Source organism: Nycticebus coucang, chromosome 12, assembly GCF_027406575.1.
Source record: "Nycticebus coucang isolate mNycCou1 chromosome 12, mNycCou1.pri, whole genome shotgun sequence".
Lineage (NCBI taxonomy): Eukaryota > Metazoa > Chordata > Mammalia > Primates > Lorisidae > Nycticebus > Nycticebus coucang.
The window spans coordinates 78782721-78807390 of NC_069791.1; the positions used below are offsets into that span (position 1 = coordinate 78782721).

At 43.7% G+C, this 24670-nt stretch overlaps 1 protein-coding gene across 2 annotated transcripts in view; it reads left to right on the forward strand.

Moving 5' to 3' along the window:
* GALNT17 (polypeptide N-acetylgalactosaminyltransferase 17) overlaps positions 1–24670 on the forward strand; it is a 478729-nt gene that overhangs the window by 181888 nt on the left and 272171 nt on the right. For both annotated transcript variants that reach the window (XM_053556324.1, XM_053556325.1), the window contains exon 3: positions 23033–23199. In XM_053556324.1, coding sequence (XP_053412299.1) covers positions 23033–23199 — 167 coding nt within the window. The remainder of the gene's footprint in view (positions 1–23032; positions 23200–24670) is intronic.

Below are 24670 nucleotides of genomic sequence, written 5' to 3' on the forward strand. Positions count from 1 at the left end.
TTCCAGGTAGAGACTATATACAGTTTATACAGTTTTATGCCTGGCAGGAGGACGCCGTGGCACCCTAGTAGGGGAGGTAGGTCCAGTTTTTAGAGGGTCTCTCCCATGCAGTGTAGTGGGAGGACCTTTGAACTCTGCCTGATTGTTTGTGGGGCACTCTGAGCCGTTCTCATGGGGGAGGGGACTCCTGTCCACTTGGTGATGGATTTTGTACCATTTGTTTGTATCCTTGTGGTCGCAGCTCATCTCACTGGGGTTGACGAGCGTTCTTCAACCTTCTCCCTTAGTGCAGCTCAAATCCACCAGGTTACTTGCTGAATTTTTGTTCTTTAACTCTCCTACTGGACGGGAGCCTTTGTGGAAAGCTGGCTTCAGTCAGCCATCTTGTCTCCTCTCATATTTTATAATACTTATTTGAGGATAATTAAGTTTGGAGTATTGATAAAGTTTTTTTTTTTAACTTTGGGTTTTTTTTTTTTTTTTTGGAGGAGGAGGATTTCTATCAGAGAACGTATTCTACTTCTAAAAGTATTCCATTATTCAATTAGAATAATAAAAAATAAAAAATACTTCTTTTTATTTTTGATGTAAATACTTTGTATATATGGAGTCTGTTTCCATTTATTGATTTTGTTGATTCGGAGTCATTTTTAAGAGTCATAGTTCAAAGGAGCTGTTGTCTGTCACTGTCAGAAGCATAGTTTCTTTGGTGGGTGTATTTTTATATATGTGTTTGTGATGGGAGAGGGGTTGTGTCGTTTGACCTTTGAATTCTGTTTTGTTTTCTGGGACTGTAAGTTTCCCTCTTTTTGTTTATTTTCTGATTTCCTCTCTTATCCTTTTAACTATCTTCTCCCCCAGAAGTGATGCAGTGATACTCACTTAAAGTCTCATTTCGTTGCCAATGCTCTGATCCAATAGGGCTCTTTTCCACATTTTTATGCTTAAGCTGGAATTTCTCTTTCTGGTGGTTATTTTCGATCAATCCTTGGCTTCCTATCAGCGCCTCTCTTTCCTGTTCCATGGTTTTCTCTAGTTTGCCCTTGCTCCCTCTGTGAGCAGCTTGCAATAGGATGTGAGGGAGAAAACTCACTGCTAGTTTGTGTTTATTTTGCCACTTACATTGGAAGTTTGGGAGGTTCTCTGTCTTACAGTAATGCTGTAATATTGTATTTGTTCTTTTAACTATTACTTATGACTTTGAAAATGTGTTAAGAGATTTGAATTTATGTAGCCCCGAATTTTCGTTGTTGTTTCTAAGTAGGGAGTTATTAGATTCAAAACTTACACTCTTGAGAGTATTTACCTCCCTGAGTAGCGCAGCTGCCGCACAGTCCTTTGAGGCTCTTGTCAAAGTACAGATTCGCCGGCTCCAACTTCCATAGACTGAATTAGAGTCTCTGGGAGTGGGACCCAGGAATCTGGGTTTCAAGTGATATCCCAGACATTTTCTATTTTTGTGAAGTTTGAAGAGTCACTGGTGTGTATGGTAAAAACTATGCAATTATATACAGGAATGACTACTGCTGGTCACACCACTGTAGACTAGAAATTTTGAGAACTTGGTATAACTCACTTAATATTTGTGGGCCCCAGGATGGTATTCATTTTTATATTCATTCACTAAGAACTCTCTGTGGGGATCATTTGTTTCTTCATGTGAATTATGGCTACCAGAAAGTTTTTCGATCTCTTTTTATATATATAATTTATAGGGTATCCTAAAGGTCACCATACATTGGGAAAATGGGAAATGGTAGCTAAATGTACCTTTATTTACAAACTATTCATTATAGCATTTTATAAGATATTTATAAATATTTCTCTATGTGTTGGAATATCAATATAAAAATGTTAAAAATAAATATAAAATATGATATGAGTTTGTTAATTTTTCCTGTGTGTGGTAATCTTTGGGCCATGCTGTCTACCCTCCTGTTAGGAGAGGGGAATGAATGGTAAGTTGATATCTGAGGTTTAGTAAAAACAAAGCGTGTAGTTATATACAGACCAGGCCAATCTCCCATACTTTGTATATCTGCTGTAATTAGAGCAGACACATCACATTCCCAGGAACTTGGGAAAGATTTTTCCATCACAAACTAGTTCTTCCTCCTAGGATCCTTGCTTCAGTGACTCATCTGGACTGGAAGTCACTTTTCTTCCTTTCATCATGGTGGAGATCACATCTTACCCAAATTGGTGGTCATAATCTCTAGACAATCAGATGGACTCATTCTTAAACAAATGAATTCACTGAAAGCCCTTACAAAACAGCTCAGATATCAAATTGTGTTCAGTAGATTTACTTTAGTGCTTTGGATTTTTCATATTTTGTTGAGTCATATGAAATTGCTGTTATTTGGCCCAAAATGGCAATTTCGTATGGTGCGACTCAATACTTCAATTCTTTGAAACTTGGCCCCGCACATGGGTTAGCTCATGGCTTCCCATTAATCAGAATAGGCAGGTAACCATGCTATGCCTTTCTCTTCATTAATGATAAATTATTTATTTAGCTACAATTTGTCAGATTTTTTAAAACGTTTTTCTTATGCACCAAGGGCTAAATGAATTATTTCACACTTGACTGAAAACCTTACATGGTTTTGGCGATATAAATGGAAATCAACCTAGGATTGGATTATCATTTTAAAAAAAAACACCACCAACCACATTTGAGTCTTGCATTTTAGCTGTGATTGGGAGTCAGAAAGCCTTATCAGCATGCCTCTCGTGGTACATTTCAGCACTTATAACCCACTAACACCATTTTCTTTTACCTTAGATGGTCTCGAAGGTCCTTCCCCTTTCTTATGTTCTTCTCTGTTCTTTCTCACTAATTCTTGGGAAGAGTCTTCAATTCAGTTCAACAAATATCTATTGAATATTTACTATATAGTAGACAGAGAGGTAAGAGCTTGGGAATGTAAACATGAATAAGACACTACCTGCCTGCAAGGAGTTTTTAATCTAGTAATGTTGCTCAACTGAGGAGTCTGTCCACCTGTCACCCAAACCAGTGTATACAGAAGCAAATGAGAGATCAATAGTTTCACTTGTATTTACAGAAAAGCTAGTGATTCTGGGGAATAACAAAGATATCCCCTCAAAGAACTGTTCTGCTCTCCTCTTTCCCTTTGTTACTTTTATGTTCTCACAGTAAGCATTAGCAACGTCATTAGTCATTATAGTGTACCTCAAATAGATCCCCCCCATGGGTTACAGAGTTACACATTATCTTTCTATCTTCAAGTGGTTATGTCTTTTTTATTTTTGGAGACAGAGTCTCACTATGTCGCCCTCTGTAGAGTGTGTTGGTATCACAGCTCACAGCAACCTCAAACTCTTAGGCTTAAGCAATTCTCTTGCCTCAGCCTCCCCAGTAGGTGGGACTACAGGTGTCCACCACAACGCCTGGCTGTTTTTTTGTTGCAGTTGTCATTGTTGTTTAGCTGGCCCGGGCTGGGTTCGAACCCGCCACCCTCAGTGTACGTGGCTGGCGCCATAACCACTGTGCTATGGGTGCCAAGCCAAAGTAGTTATATCTTTAAAGCATTTTTACTCTAGATTAAATTTATAGTTAGTCAGTACTTCACTGGGTGCACGGAAGTACCGTGGGTTCTTGACTGGTACCACATAGTCCAGTTCCCCAACTTACCTATGGCAGTTGGCCTTGGAGGTGAATAAACAATTTCTAGGTATCAGCACATGGGCTCATCTAGCCTTACTAGGGCCTGACCAGCAGCGTCCTGCATGAAATGGCTGTTCAGGTTGACAGTGGCTGGTAACAGTAGGAGAAACAGGCATGTCTGGCTGTAATACTTGGCAGAATAAAATAGCTGTGACGCTGATTTCCCATTGAGTTTTATTCCCACTGCATCAATTGAAGGTCTTCTACTACAAGTCGCAAATCTTGGTGACTGCAGTACAATATATGTTATAAATAGCATTGCATCTTGACTGCAAATGAACTCAGAAAGAGAGAGAGAGAGAAGGGAGAAAGATAAAAGGTTGAGTACAGTTTGTCTAGGCATTTGTTTATGAGAGTGAATGACAGCTGGGGCTGGCCAGGTACTGTTCATGTCTGGAAGAGAAAGGCTCTTTTCCTTTATGAGATTTTGTCTTTGTAACTAAACCACACTCTGGTGAGTGTGTCTGTGTACAAACTTACATTCTGCCCATGAGCATGTGTGCTCATGCTTAACTGATTCAACGACTACATTTCCCCAACATATTACACCAAATGTACTTAACAGCAATTAGAATGTTTGCCGCCTGCTGTGTGCAAATCTCCCCAGAAAACAAAACTCTCTTAAATGGCAGTATAAGTAATTCTGAAGATTAAAGCTAGTGATTTGCAGAGTGCTTGGTTCATTTGCTTCCTGCAAATATCAAGATTAACAAAGAAATTCATTGATCCCATTTTGCCTCCTTAAAGCCTGTGCATAGGCCTAAGGGAATACATTACACGTGGCTATGTAATTCAGATGAAGACTTGCTGTTGCGTTTTTTTTTTTTTTTTTTTAAGACCAAGATGCTGATTTAGTGGCATTTTTCTTGGCAAAAGTGTCTCCAGAAAACAAATCAGTTTATGTATATTTTTACAGGAAATGCTCCACCCAACCCTTCTTCTCCATTAACAGCCTTCTCAATGAGTTGTGAAGGAAACATGGCCAGTTTGCAGTTGGTGAAAGGGCAACTCAGGTCTCAACTCAAACACTGTACCCTGGTTGTTTGATGTTGGATAAATCTCAGCCACTCTGAGCACACACTCCTTTCCCCAACTGTGAATACAAGGCCCTGAACAAGTTGCTTTCTGGGTCGCCACCCATTTCTAATGTGTTCTTTTACTCAGTGACTAGTATTTGTGGACTGTCGATGACATGCCCTGAGGTGCACTGAGTCCTGGGAAATACAGTGGTGATTGTGAGGCCAAGACCTTGCCCTCAGAGCAGAGAAATCTTTTCCAGACACAGGTTATATGGTCTCTCTAGAGCCCACTAGGCAATGCTGGCCGCCATGTTAGATGCTTTCTCTTCATGGCCTTGCCTCGACCGCTTTCCTTTGGTCCAGACATTCATGTGCCCACACTCGTCTCCCCAACTTGAAATTCTCCTCCCTTCCCCGACTTCCATAGCCACATGCCATAACTGCCATGGTGAATGGCAGATTCAAAGTCAGTTTGTCTGGGCAGGCTGCCTCCCTCTGCTCCTGGTAATGTGGGTGTTGGTGTCACTGCACGGTTTTGCCTCCCCCTTCACTCTGTCTTGAGTGAAGTGTCTCGCTCTAGCCCTGTCTTCACAGGACTCTGTGCTCTTCACCAGTGTCCTACTGGGCTGGGCCCAGCTCCTCTTTTGTGAGGTGTCTACATAAGGGTGGAATTCCAACCATAAAGTACCGTTTTGCCAGATAAAAGGGCATTCCTGTAAACAATTCCTTTGGACCAGTGAGCAAAGTAGGACATTTTAGGGAGTATTGCAGACATGTGGCTAAATATTTTTTATTAGGACTCATTTGTAATGACTCATTAAAGTAATTTTTAAACAACCCCCCCCCCCCACACACACACATATACACACAATGAATCAGGTAGGAAAATGTCTTAGGGAGAGAAGAGGCAGGTCTGCCAGGACACTCATTTTGGAAAAGCCATTACTTTGGCTCCTAGAGCTTAACATGCTTACGTCTATAGCCCAGACTGCTGGCTGAGCTGGAAATGATTTTCTTTAAGGATGTAGGAGCATAAGACCGGGGGATTCATTTGCTGGGGCTGAATGCCAAGGGAAAATTCCTCTTTTTTTTTTTTAACCTACTTTCTCCTCCATTCTTTCCCTGACATCCACTTCCAGATTTCTGGAAGGAATAGCCTTAATTCATTGCATTTGCCATACTGTGGTAAGCACTATACTGAAATGTATATATGTCTCCTATGATTTTCTACCAAATCTAATAGATTTTTATGTTTATTTTAAAGAAAGTATATAAATAACAGAAGAATGTATTATTTATGAATCATGTCAATATATAGAGAGCAAGAAAAGATCTGTCTTTAAGACCTAACCCCCAGTCTCCTTCTCAGCAACTCTGGTCAGTTGTTTAGTGTGTGTGTTTCTGACAGTCTCTAAGGCATAAATATGCCGGAAATGCCCATTTTTAATTTTGAAAGATTCTGTTAACTTGCTGTCTGATGGAATTTGCTCTTTTATACATCCTCCAGCAGTAACTGAGAGTCCTTCTCACCCTCAATTATATGGTGTAAGACCAATATTCAGTTTGTTCTGCTAGCCTGAAGGATAAAAGAGATACTGATAATCTTTTCACATATTTATTTCATAGTTTGGTTTCTTCTCTTGGTTTCTGAGATAAATTTGTTAATGTCTTTAACTGTGAATTTGTTTTTACTTCTTGGATTTTCAATGTATTTTGCTTTGCATATTTTCAAACTATGTTGTTAGGTATGTCTATTGATGACCATTTAGTTGTCTTAAATGATACCTTTTATCAATAAAAAATATTCCTCTTTTGTATTCTGGATTTCTTCATGTCTCCTGTGAAACCACAAGAGTAATCTTCTTGGTAAGTTTTTTTCAGCCTTGAAGTATCTTCTTGTTGATATTTCTTCCTTGTAGCGTTCAGAGGTATCTTTCCAAAATACCAATTCTGTTTTAGTTGGGCATTAGCATAAAGATAAGCTGATGAAGGGTATAGAGCCAAAAAATGTATAGGTGGAAACCCCAAATCCCAGCTGCTGGCCGTAGGTTTCCCTTGGTATGGGGAGTGAGGGGAGGGATGTGTCCCTTCCTGGCTGCCATCATGATGGTCTTCTGGATGGGCAGCCCTTAGCTGTGTGTATTGTTTGCCTTTAGGGGGTGGGGCCACATTAACGCAGGGCCCCCTAATGCCTGAAGCCGCTAGGAAATTGGGAGATCAGGTCTGGCAGTTGCTTACTGGTTGGCTGGTCTTGCTAGCCATTGATAAGTCCACCAGCTCCTTCTAGATTGAACTGAAGGAGCTCACCCCACTCCATGTGGGACTTTGCCCACAAGATGAAATGTCTTAGTCATAGTTCTGATGACTTAACTGAGAAACGCCGTTTTCTGCCAATAGCTCACTGAACTGCACAGAACAGGCTGCCACTGTTTTTTAGGTAAGTTTATGTGGTCAGGGAAGTATTCTTTACTGTGGTCTTTGCTCAAGGCTGGGTAGTGGAGACCCCAGAGAAGACTTCATGATTAACTAGTGGGCAGCTAGAGCATTAGGACCTAGGAGAGGACGTGGCATCTTTGAGCCAATCGTGAGTACCTTTGAAAGGTATCTCCCACAGATTCCATAGCGCCTGAAGCTGAAAGGAAGAGGCAGAATCTTTGGGGCCAAGGGAGGAGCAGATGGGCAGACCCATGAAGCACCAGGGTTGATCTGGCTGGAGTGACCTGAGAAGGAGCAAACACCCACATCGTAGCTCAACCCGAAGGGATGCTGATTTTGGATTTGGACACACGTCATGTGTGGTGGGTCACTTTCCTGGCCTGTAATCTCAGACATCAGGACTTCCTACTGATCAGGATCAAGTCAGAATTTTTTAAACTGGCTTCAGAATACCCAGTCAACCACCATATGTTTTTCCTCACCTGTCTCTCCCTGAAATAGCTATTTCTGTTTCTTACTGGCACACTTTGCATTTTCTCTTCATTTTGCCTAGTTCCTCCTGTCTCCTCCCATGCAGGGCCTCACCTGGAAATTACCTTCTCATGCTTCATGGCCCAGATCAAATTTTATCTCCTCTGAGAAACCTTCCCTAAGCCCCATGGATCTCCTTGCAGGCAGAAATAAGCTCCCAGAGCATCCTGAACAAACCTCCCTCGTGACATTTATCCTTCTGTGTTGTAATTATGATTTACATATCTCCTTCTCTTACGGAGCTGTGAGCTTTTCCAGGGGGACCGTGAGGTTTTTAAAATTTCTATATCTTCAACACTTTGCTGGCCTATAATTGATGTTCAGTGTTTGCAAATGTCACTGTTAAGCTAACGTGTCTGGGTGAGGTAGCTATAGTTGTCCTTCGGTGTGTTAAGAATGAAGAAAAGGATTTTAAAAATGAATACGAGATCCATGTTCAAATCAAGGGCCGGGCACTGCCCTCTGTCAGAGATGAGTGTGGGGCATGGCCATACTGCTCCATGTCCTAGAAATTTTCTTTCTGGCTTTTACCAGTGGGACAAAACACATATATGGAATTAAATAAAGTCACCATCCCCCTGCAGAATGCGTTTCTTTTCCAAGATCTGCTGTGACATTTTCAACCAGGCAGAGGAAATATGCTACCATTATATTCCTACCGTTGTAGACGCTTCAGTAAATCCCTAGAATCTCAGAACAATGTATTGTTCTCACACAACCCATGTATGGCACAGTCTAGAATGTCCTTTCTCTGTTTTATTTATTAATGTACTTTACAAATATTTATTTAACTTCTGGGAGGATCCCAATCTATGTGTTGGAGATATGTCAGCCAAAGACATGTGGTCCCTGACCTCACGGTGCCTATGAGAAAGGTAAGTGTTAAGACCAAAGGCTTTGGAGAGATTGGGTATTATCAGCTTGGGTTCTTGCCTCATGAATTCACTATCATTTTTGTACCTCCCTCCCCAGCTCATGAATATGAGGGGTTGAGTCAATAAGGCAGGCTCCAAGGTTGCTTGAAATCTTACCTATAGGATTTTAGAAAGGAAGGTGCTAGCTGGAGGAAGATTGAAAAGCATGGAAACTGTATATTATTAACATAGGTCTGAAGGAATAGCACAAGTGATGGGGAGAATTTGCCAGGAGGTTGAAAAACCAATGGAAAGGAGATCGGAAAAGGATGGAAAATGTTCTTCTCCTGCTATTCTATCCCAGAGCAGAAGTACGGCCTAGAGTTAGGAATAAGACACAAAAATCATCAGGTTGCCTTGTAAATGGATATTAATGAATGAGACAAGATGTCAGGGAACATCAGTCGGACAGCTCAGCTTCTTGATGAAATGATGAGCCCCGGGCTCCCGTCCTGGGTGGCATTGTCATCACTGTAAACGGCAGTTCCTACAACCTTAAGAAATTGGCATGTAGCTGGAGCTAACTCGGTTTCTGAACAAGATGACGGATGTTTTATGTCTAAGTTTCTTGTGCCCTTTTGGAGCTCCCAGTTTGGAGGAAGTCAACAAGCAGAGGGAATGATATTAACATTTGTTATTCAAGCCCACATCGTGGGACATCTGGGGAGAGACAGAGGGGGAGGTTCCCTTTTAGAGCTAGTTGTGTTCCTTATCCAGAAAGAAGAACACGAGGCCAGGTCCCCTCACCCTTTCTCACATCTGCATATGAAAAGGTAGCGTAGTTGTGATTTTGGTTTTGACTCAGAAGGCCGGTTCGGATTGTGGCATCAGAGAGCCACCGGGGGATGACAAGGTGTGTTTCTTAGTCACTCCTGTGAATGCCGTGCTCCTGTGAAAATCCAAGCTTTTAATAAAGCCTTGCAGTTCCCTTTAATTTTGCAATATGGTTCTGTCATCCATGAAGTCATCTAAACTGAAGTGTGTTTTTTCTGCTTTATTTGTTCATGATAAAAAATAAGAATAGAAAAAGTATAAAGAAGCAAGAAAAATGATTGATAATTTCACCACCTAGAGGCAAGATGATGTTTTATTATTGTTTTGCTTTGAATGTCTTATTATACGAGAGATTCTACCTGTTTTTACATATTTGTTAGTCATTTGTCCCTTTTGTTCTCTTTGTGTGTTTTTGTTCATTTATCTGATTGTGTTCATTGGGTTTTCATTATTGAATAGTATTAAGATCTTTTATTCTTTGCCATCACTGTAAATTATTATTTTTTGCAGTTTGCTGTTGTCTTTTAATTTTATTTTCATGATCAGAGGTTTGCATTTTAATTAAACTATTATCTATAGACTTAGAAATTCTTCAGTATTCAGAATTTGTATGAATATTCACTTACATTTTTATTTTTCTCTCCTTATATTTGGAATTCTAAATTTAACTGTTTTATCTGGCTGGCTAAAGTTGATTATGATGTGTATTTGAAGGGGAGACATTCACTATTTTACCTGGTAGAGAGACAGTGCTCCCATATAATTTATTGAATGTTTTTTTCCCTTACCGATTGGTTCTGGGACCTGCTTGGCATAGATTCTCTAAGATCAGATCTGTTCCTGGTCTCTTGATTCTATTTCATTTGTCAATTGCCTTGTTCTAGGACCATACAGGTTGGGTTATATTAGCTTAATATTGGATTTAATATTATTTATTGTCACACAGCACATAATGATGTTTCAGTCAACAACAGACTGCAGAATGGAGTTGAAAAATTCCTGTCTTCTAGTGATGTTCTAGCCCTCATTGTAATGACTTTTAAAAAATAAATTTAGTGTAGCATAAGAATACATTGTTTTTGAAGTCTACAGTAGTGGCCAGACACAGTGGCTCACACTGTAATTTTAGCACTCTGGGAGGCTAAGGCAGGTGGATTGCTTGAGCTCAGGAGTTCAGGACCAGCCTAAGCAAGAGTGTAACCCCATCTCAAATAAAAATTGAAAACTTGTCAAATTAGCTGGGTGTTGTAATGGGTGCCTGTAGTCCCAGATACTCAGGAAGCTGAGGCAAGAGGATCACTTGAACCCAAGAGTGTGAGGTTGCTTTAAGCTATGACACCATGGCACTCTACACAGGGTGACAGAGTGAGACTCTGTCTCAATGAATAAACAAAGTCTACAATAGTGTGTAATAACGTCCCAGGCCCTCACCTTCACTCACCACTCACTCACTGGCTCAACCCAGAGCAACTTCCATTCATGGTAAATGCCCTGGATGGGTGTACTATTTTTTAAATCACTTATACCATATTTTTGCCTACCCTTTCTATATTTAGACATGTTTAGATACATAATACTTACCGTTGTGTTACAGTTGCCTACAGTATTGGTACAGTCACTCACTGTACAGAGCAGCCTGGGAGCAATAGGCTATGCCCTGTAGCCTAGGTGTGCAGCAGACCATGCCACACAGGTGTCTGTAAGCGCCCTTTGGTGTTCGCACTACCGCGAAATCACTTAACAACACAATGCTCAGAACCTGTCATCGAGTGCTGCGTGACTGGATGTCTCTGGGTTTTTTTAGTACCCTTCCCCCTTGACAGTTTGGTTATTTATGGTTCCCTGTTTCTTCTTTCAGGTTTAGTGTTGAAATCATGTGTCAAGTGTTAAAATTATTTCCATACAAATCTTTTAAAAAGTAACATGTCTAGTATTTTTAAAATTATAAAAGCAATGCCTGCTTGGTGTAGAAAACTGGAGACCAGGCCAGGATGCCTATAGTTCTAGCTACTTGGGAGGCTGAGGTGGGGGATCACTTGAGCCAGGAGTTCAAGGCTGTAGTAAACTATGGTGATACCACTGTGCTCCAGCCTGGGTGACAGAGCAAGACCCATTTCAAGAACAAAAAAAGACAGAAACTGGAGACCACAGTGAAATATAAAGGAGTTAACAGAGGCTATTGAAAATCCTCCACTCAAACCCTCCTTGTTAAACACTTCCTTCTTTTCAGAGGGTTTGGAGTCAGGTAGATGTAGGTTTGAAATCTAGCTCTGCCTACCAGTCACTTGACTTTGGGAAAGTGACTCCGAGCCTCAGTTTTCTCATCTGCAAAATGGGTCTACCTACATGACTTATTGTGAAGCAGAATGAGATTGTGTTTACTCTGTCCAGTCCTTAGCGAAGTGGCTGCCGTGGCCGCAGGGGTTGCTCCTTCTGCCACTGGTCTTCTGGGGTCAGCAGGTGAGCTCAGTGGTTCTCATGATGGTGGCCAAGGGCACTAGTAATGCTCCTGAACCTCATGCTGTGAGCTGGTACATAGCTCTTCACTTGTTCACCTGGTCAAAGCAAGTGATGTGGACAAGCCTAGATCGGAAGGGTGGGGAAAATAAATTTCACCTGTTTAGTGGGAAAAACTTCAGAGTCACTTAGCAAAGGACGTGTACATAGAGGGTGAGGGATGGACGATGAATGCATTTGCCACACAGCAGGTTCTACTCAATTGCTCTAGCTGTTCAGAGAGGGAGAAGGCACTCTAGGGTCAACTAACACAGGCAGGACCAGATTAGGGCTGAACTGGGGCTAGAGGGCAGGGGTGTAGGATCTGAAGGAGAACTGGGTGTGGCCTATCCTCAGAGAAGACTTTATAAGGGAGGTAACTACAATGAAAGTAACACAGTAACTCCATGGATCTACTGGCCACCCACAAAGAGTTGGTATCAGTAAAAAAGGTCAGGCTCAAAGGGCTGATTGGGGCAGAGTAGCAAAGGGAAAGCTTGCAAATTTGGTGATAAGTCTCTAACTTCTGTGCTGAAGTATAACAACCTTTAGAACCAGTTTGGAGCTCTGAGAGCGGATGGAGGGGCCCAGGGTGCTGAGACTTGGCTGAGAATAGTTTCTGGCTTTCAATTTCCATGAAGAGTCCTACTGGTCAAATTCTGGATCTCCTGGGCCTTGGAATAAGCCTACTCATTCTTTCCAGTTTGCACCATTTTCTAAGGTATTCTCATCCCACCTGCAGGGTTGGGGCTGTCCCCTCTCATTGTCTGTGCCTGAGAAAGGTAGCAGGATAAATACTGTGTATGAATAACAGAGGCAGTATTTTCTGTGCCTTGGAGTGCATGGAGGATTTCTTTTTAAGTCCTGGCCTGAAACTGTCTGCATTAATTTACCCTTAATTGTTTTTAGAAATTCTATTCCTGAGCCATTGCTTAATAAAAATCTAAGGGTTTTTTTGTTCCTTTTTTCTTTTTGCTTCAGTTGAATTCATCAAGATAAGCTGCATCATACCCAGACAGATTCATTTACTGCGCTTAGAATCTGAAGGCTGCCTCCCCCCTTCACAGTGCGTGTGCCTCTGTGTGTGTGTATGTGTGTTCTCCCTTCGTATTAGAGAAAGAAGTGCTGCACAAAGCAGGAAACGGTGTTTGGAACTGAGGATAAAAGAAGGAAAATCAACCCCTTCCACTTAAAAACAATCCTTCTGACAGTGGAGAGACAGAGTTTCTTTGTATGTGTCAGGGTCTCCTATTATACCTTGAAGCTGGCATAGTCAGCCAAGAAGAGCTGAGCCTCATGGATGTGCCAAAGACAATGGCCCTATCCCTGGAAAAGCAACTCTTTATGACTCAAAGAAAAATACTTCCCAGGTAGCCATGGAGCCAGTAGGTAATTAGTCTAAGAGTCAAAAATGTCTTGAGGAATATTCCAAAATAAAAGTTTATAGAAACGAGGCTGGCAGAGAAGGCCCAGAGCTTTGTTGACTTTAAGGTGCTTGGCAACCAGGCTCGCGCCAGTTACTGGTCTTGGCCGTGGTGGAGGAGCTGCACACTGACTAGTGCTCTCTGGCCGTATCACCTGTGCCCATCCCCTCCAGCCATGCTCCCGTGGGAAGGCAATGGAAGATACAAACTCTTTCCCCAGAAAAAAGCCAGTATGCACTCAGAACATTTTGCTTTCAGTTTCTGGGAGTTTTCCCAAGGCCCCATGGACCCCAAGGTAGAACTCATGCCGGGGAAAAGGCTGAATCTTGATTTTTGAAAATTGCCCCAGTATGACTGATAAGGCACGCACAGACTCAGATGCTGCAGTAGGCAGTTTGTCTGGGAGACTGCTCTGTGTGGGAAGGGAGCTAATGAGGTGTGTTGCTCCTTCCTGGAGGAACTGCAGAGTTCAACTGGAGGAAATTAAACCACTGAGCAGAGTGTACATTTTCCCTAATAATGAGCGCTCCCGATGAAGGGCTTGGTACATCTCAGCTATTCCACCCCACATCCCGTTTTGCAAGGTTTACTGTTGCTAAAAATGATACCACTCTTTGCTGAGATAATAGGCAAGGCTTGATGAGGAGGAAAGTAAAAAGGGAGTATTGGGCTGGTTAATGCACTTGACCCGAACAGCTTTCAAAATCTGAGTCCTGATTAGTAAATCAAGAGAGACAGCGGGGCGGTTATGTTCAGGATGGTATCTTTTAAGTGTGGAGGTGCCGTCACCAGTGTTTTAATTGCGGTAGGAAGTGAGTGATGTCTTTGATCACAAGAAGAGTGAGGAAATGCACGGAGAACTGAGGACGAATTTCCTTTGTTCGTTCCGTAACCATTTATCTGCCGGGTATTGCATGGGGCTCTGGGGAAACTGAAAGAAATAAGATGCATGAGGTGCCTAATATTTGCAATCCTGGGGTGAGACCGCAGAGCGAGGAGTGCTGGGACAGCAGCCTACAGAGGGAAGGAAGGCCAGTAAAGGGGAATGCCTGGCCCCAGCCTGGGAGCTGGGGAGGCTGGGGCTGGGGGAAGGAGGAAGAGTTGGGTGGGATGAAGGACGAGATGGGTAGAGAAAAGTTCGTGTGAATTGACAGTGTTCCTACTTCTAAGAACTCTGGCTATTCCTAGTGCCCCGAGGAAAGGGAGCGAGAGAGATGAGTTGGGGCTCAACCTGGGTGTCAGGCAGAGGCATTTGAACCTAATTCTGAAAGCTTTGGAGGGGCAAAAAGCTAGCTTAAGTAGAGGAGTGACATGATCACACTTGTACGCTCAAGAGATCACTCTGGCAGCAGTGGGACAGTGGGGTGGGTGGGACTGCAGTGGGGCATGCTGGCAGCCTGGGACCAGTTAGGTGGCTTGTGGTGTCATCCAGGAGGTAAGTGATGAGGCAGGAGCTAAGATGGTAGAAATGGAGGCAGAGAGGGACAAGCACTATAAAGAGATCCTGGTGGTGGCAGAATCTCCAGGATTCGGTAACCTATTGGATGTGTTGAGTCATGACTTTAATTTGACTCCTGAAGAGACAGGGTGTGCCCTTTGATGAAGATAGGAGGGCACAAAGGAAGGAGGCTCCAGTTTCTGGCATGCCGAATTTGGGGTGTGTGTGAGCTGTCCAGGGGGAGATACCCAGCGGGTGGCTGACGCTTCCGTAAAGGTCCAGGCTAGAGACGCGGGTTGGGGAGTACACTGTGGACTAGTTGGAACTGTGGACTTGCATGAGGTCATCAATGACCAGTTTCTGAAGAGAGAATGGCAAAGGGAATAAATGGAGCTTGAGTATTTTTGAAAGTTGAAGGACTAGCCGAAAAGTGAAACCCATGTACCAGAACAAGTGTCCAGGGAGATCACATGGTGGGGAGAGCTAGGGCGGGAATGGCAGAAAGAGTGAGTATGTGGAACCTAAGAGGAAACAGCACTTATAATAAGGACAGGGCCCCATGTCCTGCAGAAATGATAATCATCTGTGGTGAGGTTGGGATACTTCCCTTTCCCTGGCCATGTAGATGTCCCTGGAAACTTTAACAAGAACAGTTTTAGTGGAATAGGGTCCACAGAAGCCAAAAGACGGTGGATTGGGGAATGAATGAGCAGTCAAGGGGAGACAGGGAGGGAAACCAAAGAGAAGAGAAGACAGTAATTAAGACCTAGTAAAAGGGATTTTAAAATTTTGATTGGAGAGACTTGAGTCTCTTCTTGAGTTTAAAAAGCCAGGAGGATGGTTTGGTCTGGAGCTAGGGAGCTGAGGTTCTTTGGGGCTGGTGGGAAAGATGGAGAAAGGGGCCTGGAGGCTTGACTGGGGCAGAGCATGGTGGAGGGAGGTGCCAAGATTGCAGCTGGACAGGACGCAGGTGATGCCAGGAAAGGGCTAACAGACTGGGAGAAAACCTGGTGGCCTGGAGGCCTGGAGGCGAGTGTAGTGGGTTGGAGAGTGTAAGATGGGAGAACTGAAATGAAAGGAGAATGTGGCTGTTGCAGTCAAAGGAGGTTGAAGTGCAGCAGTTGTAGGCAAGGAAGGGTCCAGGGCAGGCCGTGGGAGTTTTGAGATCATTGCACTATGTTGAACCAGTCCAGGAAGTCCTTCTGCCATCCCTGTGGGTGGGTTAGGGGCTTGGTGCTGTAGGAAGGAGGGATTCCTACAATGACAAGGTTCTGATGAGCCGTGACACTCAGTCTGGTGTAATCCAGACTGAAAGGCAGTGTGTTAGTCACAGTTTCCCAGAGAAAGAGTCCGGAGGGGATATGTGTGGCGAGAGAGGATGAATTTATTTTTTTCCAATTTTTTTGTTATGTTAAAATATGTATAACATAAAATTTATCGTCTTAACCATCTCCAAGTGTACAGTTCTATGGCACTAGGTGCATTCTTTTTCATTTCATTTAATTTATTTTCTCAAATTAACATGAGGGTGCAAATGTTTAGGTTACATTGTTTTCAGTTCTAAGGTAAAGTTCAAGTTGTAGTTGGGCGGCACCTGTGGCTCAAGAAGTAGGGCACTGGCCCCATATGCTGGAGGTGGCAGGTTCAGGCCCAGCCCCGGCCAAAAGCTGCAAAAACAAAAACAAAAACAAGTTGTAGTTGAGCCCTTCACCCAGGAAGTGTGCTGACCAACATCAGATTGTGCACATTGGGTGAGATCCTGCCAATTGCCCTCTCTCCTCACACCTCTCTTCCCTCTTTCCCCTCCGCCTTGCTCTGCTTATATTTGTGTTTTATCTTTCCTGTGGGCATGTAGTTGTTTATATATTGGTTTCATATTAGTATTAAGTATATTAGATACTTGATTTTCCATTCTTGAGATACTTTCCTAAGAAGAATGTGTTTTAACTCCATCCAGGTAAAGATGTAAAGTCCCCATCTTTTCTTATGGCTGAATAGTACTCCATGGTGTACAGATACCACAGCTTGTTAATCTGTTCATGGGTTGATGAGCACTTGGGTTGCTTCCACGACTTGGCAATTGTGAATTGCGCTGCAATAAACATTCTGGTGCAAATGGCCTTAGGTTAAAATCATTTTTGTTCTTCTGGGTAGATACCATAACAAGACTGTGAGATCAAATGAAAGATCCACTTTTAGTTCTTTGAGAATTCTCCATACTTCTTTCTGCAGAGGTTGTTTTGGTTTGCAATCCCACCAGCAGTGCAAAAGTGTTCCCTTCTCTCCATACCCATGCCAGCATCTGCAGATTTTGTGATAGGGGCTAATCTCACTGGAGTTTGGTGATATCTCAGGTGAGTTTTGATTTGCATTTCTCTGATAATTAGAGATAATGGGCATTTTTTCATGTATTTGTTGGCCATTCATCTGTCATCTTCAGAGAAGTTTCTGTTCAAGTCTCTTGGCCATTTATAAATGGGGTTGTTTGCTCTTTCCTTGTTGATTAATTTAAATTCTCTGTAGATTCTAGTTATTGCCCTTTGCCAGAATTGTAAGGTCCAAATATCTTCTCCCATTCTGAAGGCTGTCTGCTTTAGTTGTGGTAAACTAAAGGTCCAAATATCTTCTCCCATTCTGAAGGCTGTCTGCTTAGTTGTGCAGAACCTTTTTAGCTTTATCATGTCCCATTTATTTATTTTTGGTGTTGGTACAATTCCCAATGGGGGTCTTCTTCATAAAATCTTTCCCCAGGCCAATTTTGCCAAGCATTTTCCCCACACTCTCTTCTAGAATTTTTATTGTTTCATATCTTAAATTTAAATCTCTTATCCAACTGAAGTTAATTTTTGTCAATGGTGAGAGTTGAGGGTCCAGTGTCTGTCTTCCATACATGGCTAACCAGTTCTCCCAGCACCATTTATTAAATAGGGATTCTTTACTCCAGTGGATGCTTTTGTTAGGCTTTTCAAAGATCAAATGATGGTGTGTGGCAGAGTTCATCTCTAGGTTTTCTGTTTTGTTCCATATATCTGTATCTCTTTTTTTGTGCCAGTACTATGCTATTTTGATCACTATAGACTTATAGTTTAACCTGAAGTCTGGTAATGTGATACCTCCAGATTTGTTTTTATTTCTAAAAATTGTATTGGCTATTCAGAGTATGCAAATGTAGAGGAAATGGACCGATACCTAGAATCACACCACCTTCCAAAGCTCAACCAGAAAGATAGATTTTGAATAGACCTATATCAAGCACTGAAATTTCATCAACAATACAAAATCTTCCAAAACAGAAATGCCTTGGACCAGACGTGAAACACCAGAATTCTACCAAACCTTCAAAGAAGAACTAGTACCTACATTGCATAATCTATTCCAAAACATTGAGAAAGAAGGAATTCTCCCCAACACATTCATGAAGCAAATATCACCCTGATCCCTAAACCAGGAAAGGACCCCTCCCTAGAAAGGTGGGACATTTCTTAAGCTGACAGAGGCCATCTACAATAAACCCACAGCCAATATTATATTGAATGCAGTAAAACTGAAAGCATTTCCACTCAAAACTGGAACTATTGCCACTTCTGTTCAACATAGTGCTGGAAGTCCTAGCCATTGCAATCAGGAAGGAGAAGGAGATCAAGGGTATTCAAACAGGAACAGAGGAGGTCAAACGCTCACTTTTTGCAGATGACACAATCTTATACCTGGAAAACCCCAGGGACTTAACTAGAAAGTTCTTAGAAGTGATCAAGGAATATAGCAGTGTCTCAGGATATAAAATCAATGTCCACAAATCAGTAGCTTTCATATATGCCAATAACAAGTCAAGCTGAAAATAAAATCAAAGACACAATACCTTTTACTATAGCTCCAAAGAAGATGAAATACGTGGGAATGTATCTAACAAAGGATATGAAGGTTCTCTATCAAGAGATCTATGTAACCCTGAGAAAATAATTAGCAGGAGACATTAACAAATCAAAGAACATACCACGCTCATCGCTGGGAAGAATCAACTGTTAAAATGTCTATACTACTCAAAGTAATCTACAGATATTTATTTATTTATTGAGACAGAGTCTCACTTGGTCACCCTTGGTAGAGTACCATGGCATCTTAGCTCACAGCAACTTCAAACTCTTGGATTCAAGTGATCCTCTTGCCTCAGCCTCCCAAGTAACTGGAACTACCAGTGCCCATCACAATGTCCGGCTATTTTTAGAGATGGAGTCCCGCTCTGGCTCAGGCTGGTCCTGAACCTGTGAGCTCCGGCAGTCCACCCACTTCGACCTCCCTAGTGCTGGGATTATAGTCATGAGCCCCCATGCCCGGCCCTAGTAATCTCCAGATTTAATGTAATCCCCATCAAAGCACCAAATTCATACTTTGAAGAACTTGAATAGTGTTTCATTTCATATGGAATCAGAAAAGACCCTGAATAGTCAGCACAAGTTTTAGAAAGTATATTTTCATAGTTGTGCAACCATCACCACCATTCATCTCCAGAATTTTCTTTTGCAAATTGAAACTCTATACTCATTGAACAATTATATTTGTTCATTTCTCTCTTCCATTCCCTCACAACCATCATTCTACTGTCTATGAATTTGACCATTCTAGATACTTCATGCGAATGGAATCATACCCAATTTGTGTTTTTGTGACTGGCTTATTTCATTTAGCATAAGGTTCAACCTTGTTGTAACACATTGCAGAATTTATTTCCTTTTTAAAGCTGAATAATATTACATTTTAAATATATAATTGTCCTTCAGTATCTGCAAGGGATGGGTTCTGGGACTCTCCTTAGATACTAAAATCCCCTGGATGCTCAATTAACTTCCTTATATAAAATGGTGTAGTATTTGGACATAACCTACACACATCCTCCCATATCCTTTCTTTCTTTCTTCTTCTTTTTTTTTTTTTTTTTTTTACAGAGTCTCATCTCATTCTGTCACCCTGGGTAGAGTGTCATGGTGTCGTCATAGCTCACGGCAACCTCAATCTCTTGGGCTCAAGCAATCCTTTTGCCTCAGCCTCCTGAGTAGCTAGGACTATAGGAACCTGCCACAACATCCAGTTAATTTTTTTTTTTTTTTCTTCAGTAGAAACAGGGTCTCCTTGCTCAGGCTGGTCTCGAACTTGTGAGCTCAAGCAAGTCTCCCACCTTGGCCTCCCAGAATGCTGGGATTACAGGTCATGAGCCACCTCACCCAGCCCTTCCATATTCTGTAAATCATTTCTGGATTACTTATAATACCTAATACAGTGTCAATGCTAAGTAGACAATTGTTATAATGTTTTGTTTATTTATTATTTAATCATTGCATTGTGTTTTTTTCCCCATTTTCGATCTGCAGTTGGTTGATTATGCAGACGTAGAACCTGTAGATTAAGAGTGCCAGTGACTTGGAGTGAACAGGATGGGGGAAATTGTGGGGGAATTTTAGAGGTCAGGGACGCATCCCAGACATGTGGATGGACGGCCAGACGACCGACAGACGGACAGGTGAGCTGAAAGGTGTTCACTGCTCCAGAGCTGTCACTGGGGGGTTATCTGTCCCTGCTTTCTTTCCTCTGTGACAACAGGTTCCCTGAGGGTCTCTTTCCTGGTTAGCCCTTTACGGAGAGGAACTTGGTTTTGAATTTCTTTGCAGCCCCCTTTGGGCCTTGGGCATTGATTGAAATGGCTCCAGACCTTGAGATAGCTTTCCTGCCTCCAATCTTCTTTCAGACAAAGAATTGTTTTATTGCTTACTGACTCGTTACTGAAAGGAAATTTGTAATTTGTGGGACCCAGATCCCAGTCAGTGTTGTTAGGGGAAGCACATGGCATCCTTAGGTATGGATTTTGAGGTATTTTGCAGTTTATATGGCAGGTCAGTCTCTCCTCATTCTCTGGGTGTCTTTCATATCTGGAATCTGTTCCTTTATCCCCATAACCTTCCAGGCTCCTTCCTCTTTCTTACGTGGCTTTTGTAGCCTGGGAGGCCGCTGAGAAGGCAGGAAACTCATCTGTATCTGCATGTTCCATTATATGGAGACGGCTGGAAGCCAAACTTGAGTCCACAGCTCCCTTCCCAATGGACCTGCCCAGCACTGGCCATGGCTAGGCCACCCAGCGTCCCATGCATGCCACCCCAGCACAGAGTCCCTGGGCACTTTCCACCTCATAGCTCTGCAGGAAGCGGGAAGTGAGGAAGGGGCTTATGCCAGCCACCATCTGCAGGATGTGGGGCCTCGTATACCTGCAGTTTGGATACACTGAGTGAGGGTCCCCAGGCCACTGTGCTAATTGGTTCACAGCAGCAACATCTCTGGAGCTGACTGTATATCTGTAACTGTTCCCCCTGCAGACTCTGGTGAGACTGTGACCTATGAGGCACCTCTCTCTCTCCCCTCTCCTCCCATCTCCCCTCATCTCCCTTCACTCACCTTCTGTTGGCATCAGATGTCTGATATATCAACTGGTGCCCAAGCTCACTCCTGACAGAAAATGCTGAAAACTTCAGTTGTCCATCTTTCCATCTACCCAGTGTATTCAGAACAGCTTCTGTGTATCAGGCAATAAATTAGGCTTGGAGATTTTTTTTTTTTTTTTAGCAAGTATTTTATAAAGAATCAGACATCTGGTTAAACATAAACTTAAACATTTTTTTTAAAAGGCAGAGAAACCAGCCCCAGGAATAAGTGTACACAGTGGCCGGGTGGGCGCCCGCGTGTGCGTGGCTGGTGAGGAGTGGGCTGTGATGGGCGGCTGCCACACAGCCAGGCTCAGGACAACCGCTGTCCTCTGATGGAGCGGCCCCCAAGGGATCTTCTGGGGTGCCCTTGTCCCTCGGATCACCACGCAGTAAATGAGATGATTGCTGCTAGCTGCCTGTGAGTCTGTCCATAACCTTTCTAATCTCCCTGGCAGCCCCCAGAAGTGGATTTACAGCAACTTGGTGAAAATGAGGCCTCATGATCAATGGATCCCCGGATGATCTCCTGCAGGAGACACAAATGTATATTGTAACAAAACTTTATTTTCTCCTGAAAATTGCCTCCATGATTAATATGGCCCGACATAGCCCAAGCTGTTCAGCATAAGAAACAGCCGTATTTCTTGCTCCCTTTTCAGAGCTGCCCCCCTCTCCTGCCATTCCTTCATCTGGTTCTGTGCTTTGCTCCAGAACACATTGTGCTGTAGACTGGGCAGTCTCTCTTGGGAGAAGAAGGATGTGCTAAGATGCGCGTACCTCCCTTCTACTTTGTTTCTGCTTGGTATTTCTGATGTGGCTTAGACTTAAGTGTAAAATGAAATTCCCCGTGCTGGCTGGACAGAGTATCTGTGTACTGAGACTGAGCGATGCAGAACACGTACCCGGTGTTAAATCATCTCCTACATCGTAGTCCCAGGGGAGGGCCAGAGCTGTGTGCTGAGTCCAGCCTGGTGAAAGGAATCCTTCCTTTTCATCTCTGTGTTCAGGCGTGTGAGAGGTACCAGAATTTGGAGGGAGGAATGTCAGCAGGTGGCCCTGTCTCCTGCCCCCAGGGAGACTCTAGAAGAGTCAGTGTGTGTCAGCAGCACACGGCCACAGGTGGAGGATCCTCTTTCTTTCCTGTGATCACTGGTCTGAGAGTTTTATTTCCTCTCCGGGAGAGCGGGAGCCTCCAGGACAGCACAAGGCATTTAGTGGGTCAGGTAAGGGTCTTAGTATGGGTGCCCCTAGAAACAGACCTCGAAATAGAGATTTGACTGCATGTAGTTTATTTGGGAAGTCCCCTCGAGTGGGACTTTAGGGGAGTAGGGAGAAATACCAGGAAGGGAGGCACCCCAAAAGGGCATGTTATGCAGATCACCCCTGTGGGTGATGTGGGCTTCACCCTGCTGGGGGGATTCAGGGTCAACCTGCTCCAGGGGGTAGGAGCAGGGGTTTTGCACATCACTTCCCAGTGATCTTTACCTGAGAACTTTTGGGGGTGGCAGCAAAGAAGGCTCCAGACAAGGAATTGCAGGTGCTGGAATGGGAAGTCGTGCAGGTGTGCACTGAGGCTGGGGCACGGGTGGGTGACACAGGGAGTTAAAGGTAGATGTGTGCCCAAGACTGATGCGGGCCTTTCCCTGTGGGCTTGTATGTTTGGGGAAAATGGGGCTGGACCTTTCATGCTCTCCTCCTCAGGTTTTCTTCTCAGCTCTTAACCAAGGAGAGGCCGGCAGAGAACCAGAGTCACTCCTTGGGAGGACCGTGTGGAGATTCACACAGAGATGCCCATGCCTCGCTCTCACTCTGCTTTCTCGTTCTCTCTTTTCCCAGGTGTAAGGAGCTCAAGTACTCCAAAGAGCTGCCTCAGATCTCCATCATCTTCATCTTTGTGAACGAGGCCCTGTCGGTGATCCTGCGGTCGGTCCACAGCGCTGTCAATCACACACCCACACACCTGCTGAAGGAGATCATTCTGGTGGACGACAACAGTGACGAAGGTACAGAGAAACCCGACTGCACCCCAGGAGCCCGTATCAGCAGGGAGGAAATGCCACGTTCATTCCAGCATGAGCTGGGGTGTCTGTGTCTCCTGGTCCTTGGGGCATATCCGGGGAAAGAGGGATGTGTTAGAAGTCCAGGCAACTCTGGTCTGTCATTCCTCCTCTAGTCTTAAAGGTTCTTAAGAATCAATGACTGGTCTGGAGTCTAGATTAATTTTCCTTTCCTGTTTCCTAAAGTAGGTGACGGTGAAGGGCTGAATTCCTCCCCCTACTCCCACCCACACTCCCTCCTCATTGCCCTGTTCCAAGAGGCAAAAGAAAAACTTCTATTCTATGTTGGGAACCCTTCATTTGATGATGGGATTCCCTTCTGGGCCACTGGGGCCACAATGGTGGTAGGTAGACATGAGCAATGTTTACTCTTCTTTGGGAATTCAGCCCAACTAGGACTACTCGGAATGATGGGTTTGTTAGTTATTAAAAATAGGAAATATTTATATAAAAATATAAAACAAGCAAATATTGGACAGCAATAAGAAGATTCCTCAGGAATCCTGGAGCCAGCTGGAGGAGGGCGTAGTGTCAGGGAGTGTGGGGCTTGGTGCTGCCAACTGTGCCTCTGTGTTGGCTCCGTGCCTGTGAGATTTCCTGTGCTCACTGCAGGGAGGATCCCCACTAGCTCACGAGATAAGAGAAAGCCTGTGAGAGAGGCTGCCTGCAGGCCAAGGAAGTTTATCTTCTGAGCAACTACAGGATTAGGAGCAGGCTAGCCCCCTTGCTTTCCGCGTGCCGATGAGGAGGATGATTATTACCCTGTGAGCTGCTCCAGCCTCAGGAAGACGGGGAACAGAGCAATGCCACAGATCCTGCTTATCACCCAGTTATCTTAGGGGGCGCAGGGACAAGCCTCTCCCACTTAAGCAGCCCAGAAGCTGAAGTCCCCCTGCCAGATTCTTCTGAAGGGCGTGGGTGCGCTGGGGCCTGGCAGTGTCCGTTTTCTGGGGCCTCCAGTTTGTGAGGCCAGGCCATTTGGTGGCTTTCTCACATCCTTATTTGTCTCCCTTTCCCCTTGGCCATGTGTGCTCTGCAGATTCTTCTAAACTTGATATGGGTAGACTTCTTGCCAGGAGGAGGTTCTTTCAGTTCCTGGAGCCCTCTAAGTCACACAACTAAGTCTCTCTCCTTGCCATGCCCCCGGCTTCCTTCTGCACAGACCCCTGGTTCCAGCAGCATATCCAGGCCCTTCTGCAGGCACTCCCTGTTCTCACAGCCCCCTCCAGTGGCTGCCTAAGTCCCACTCATTCCCTGGCTGTCCCCAGTATGGCACTGCCTTAGGGATGCCTTTGGTGACCTCCTGTGGCCCCCTTTCTCTCCATAGTCAACTGAGGAAATGATGAGGCTTATAAATCTGGAAAGTAGAGCTTTAATGATCTTAAAGGATTGCAGCCTGTAGGTGGCCATTCCAACA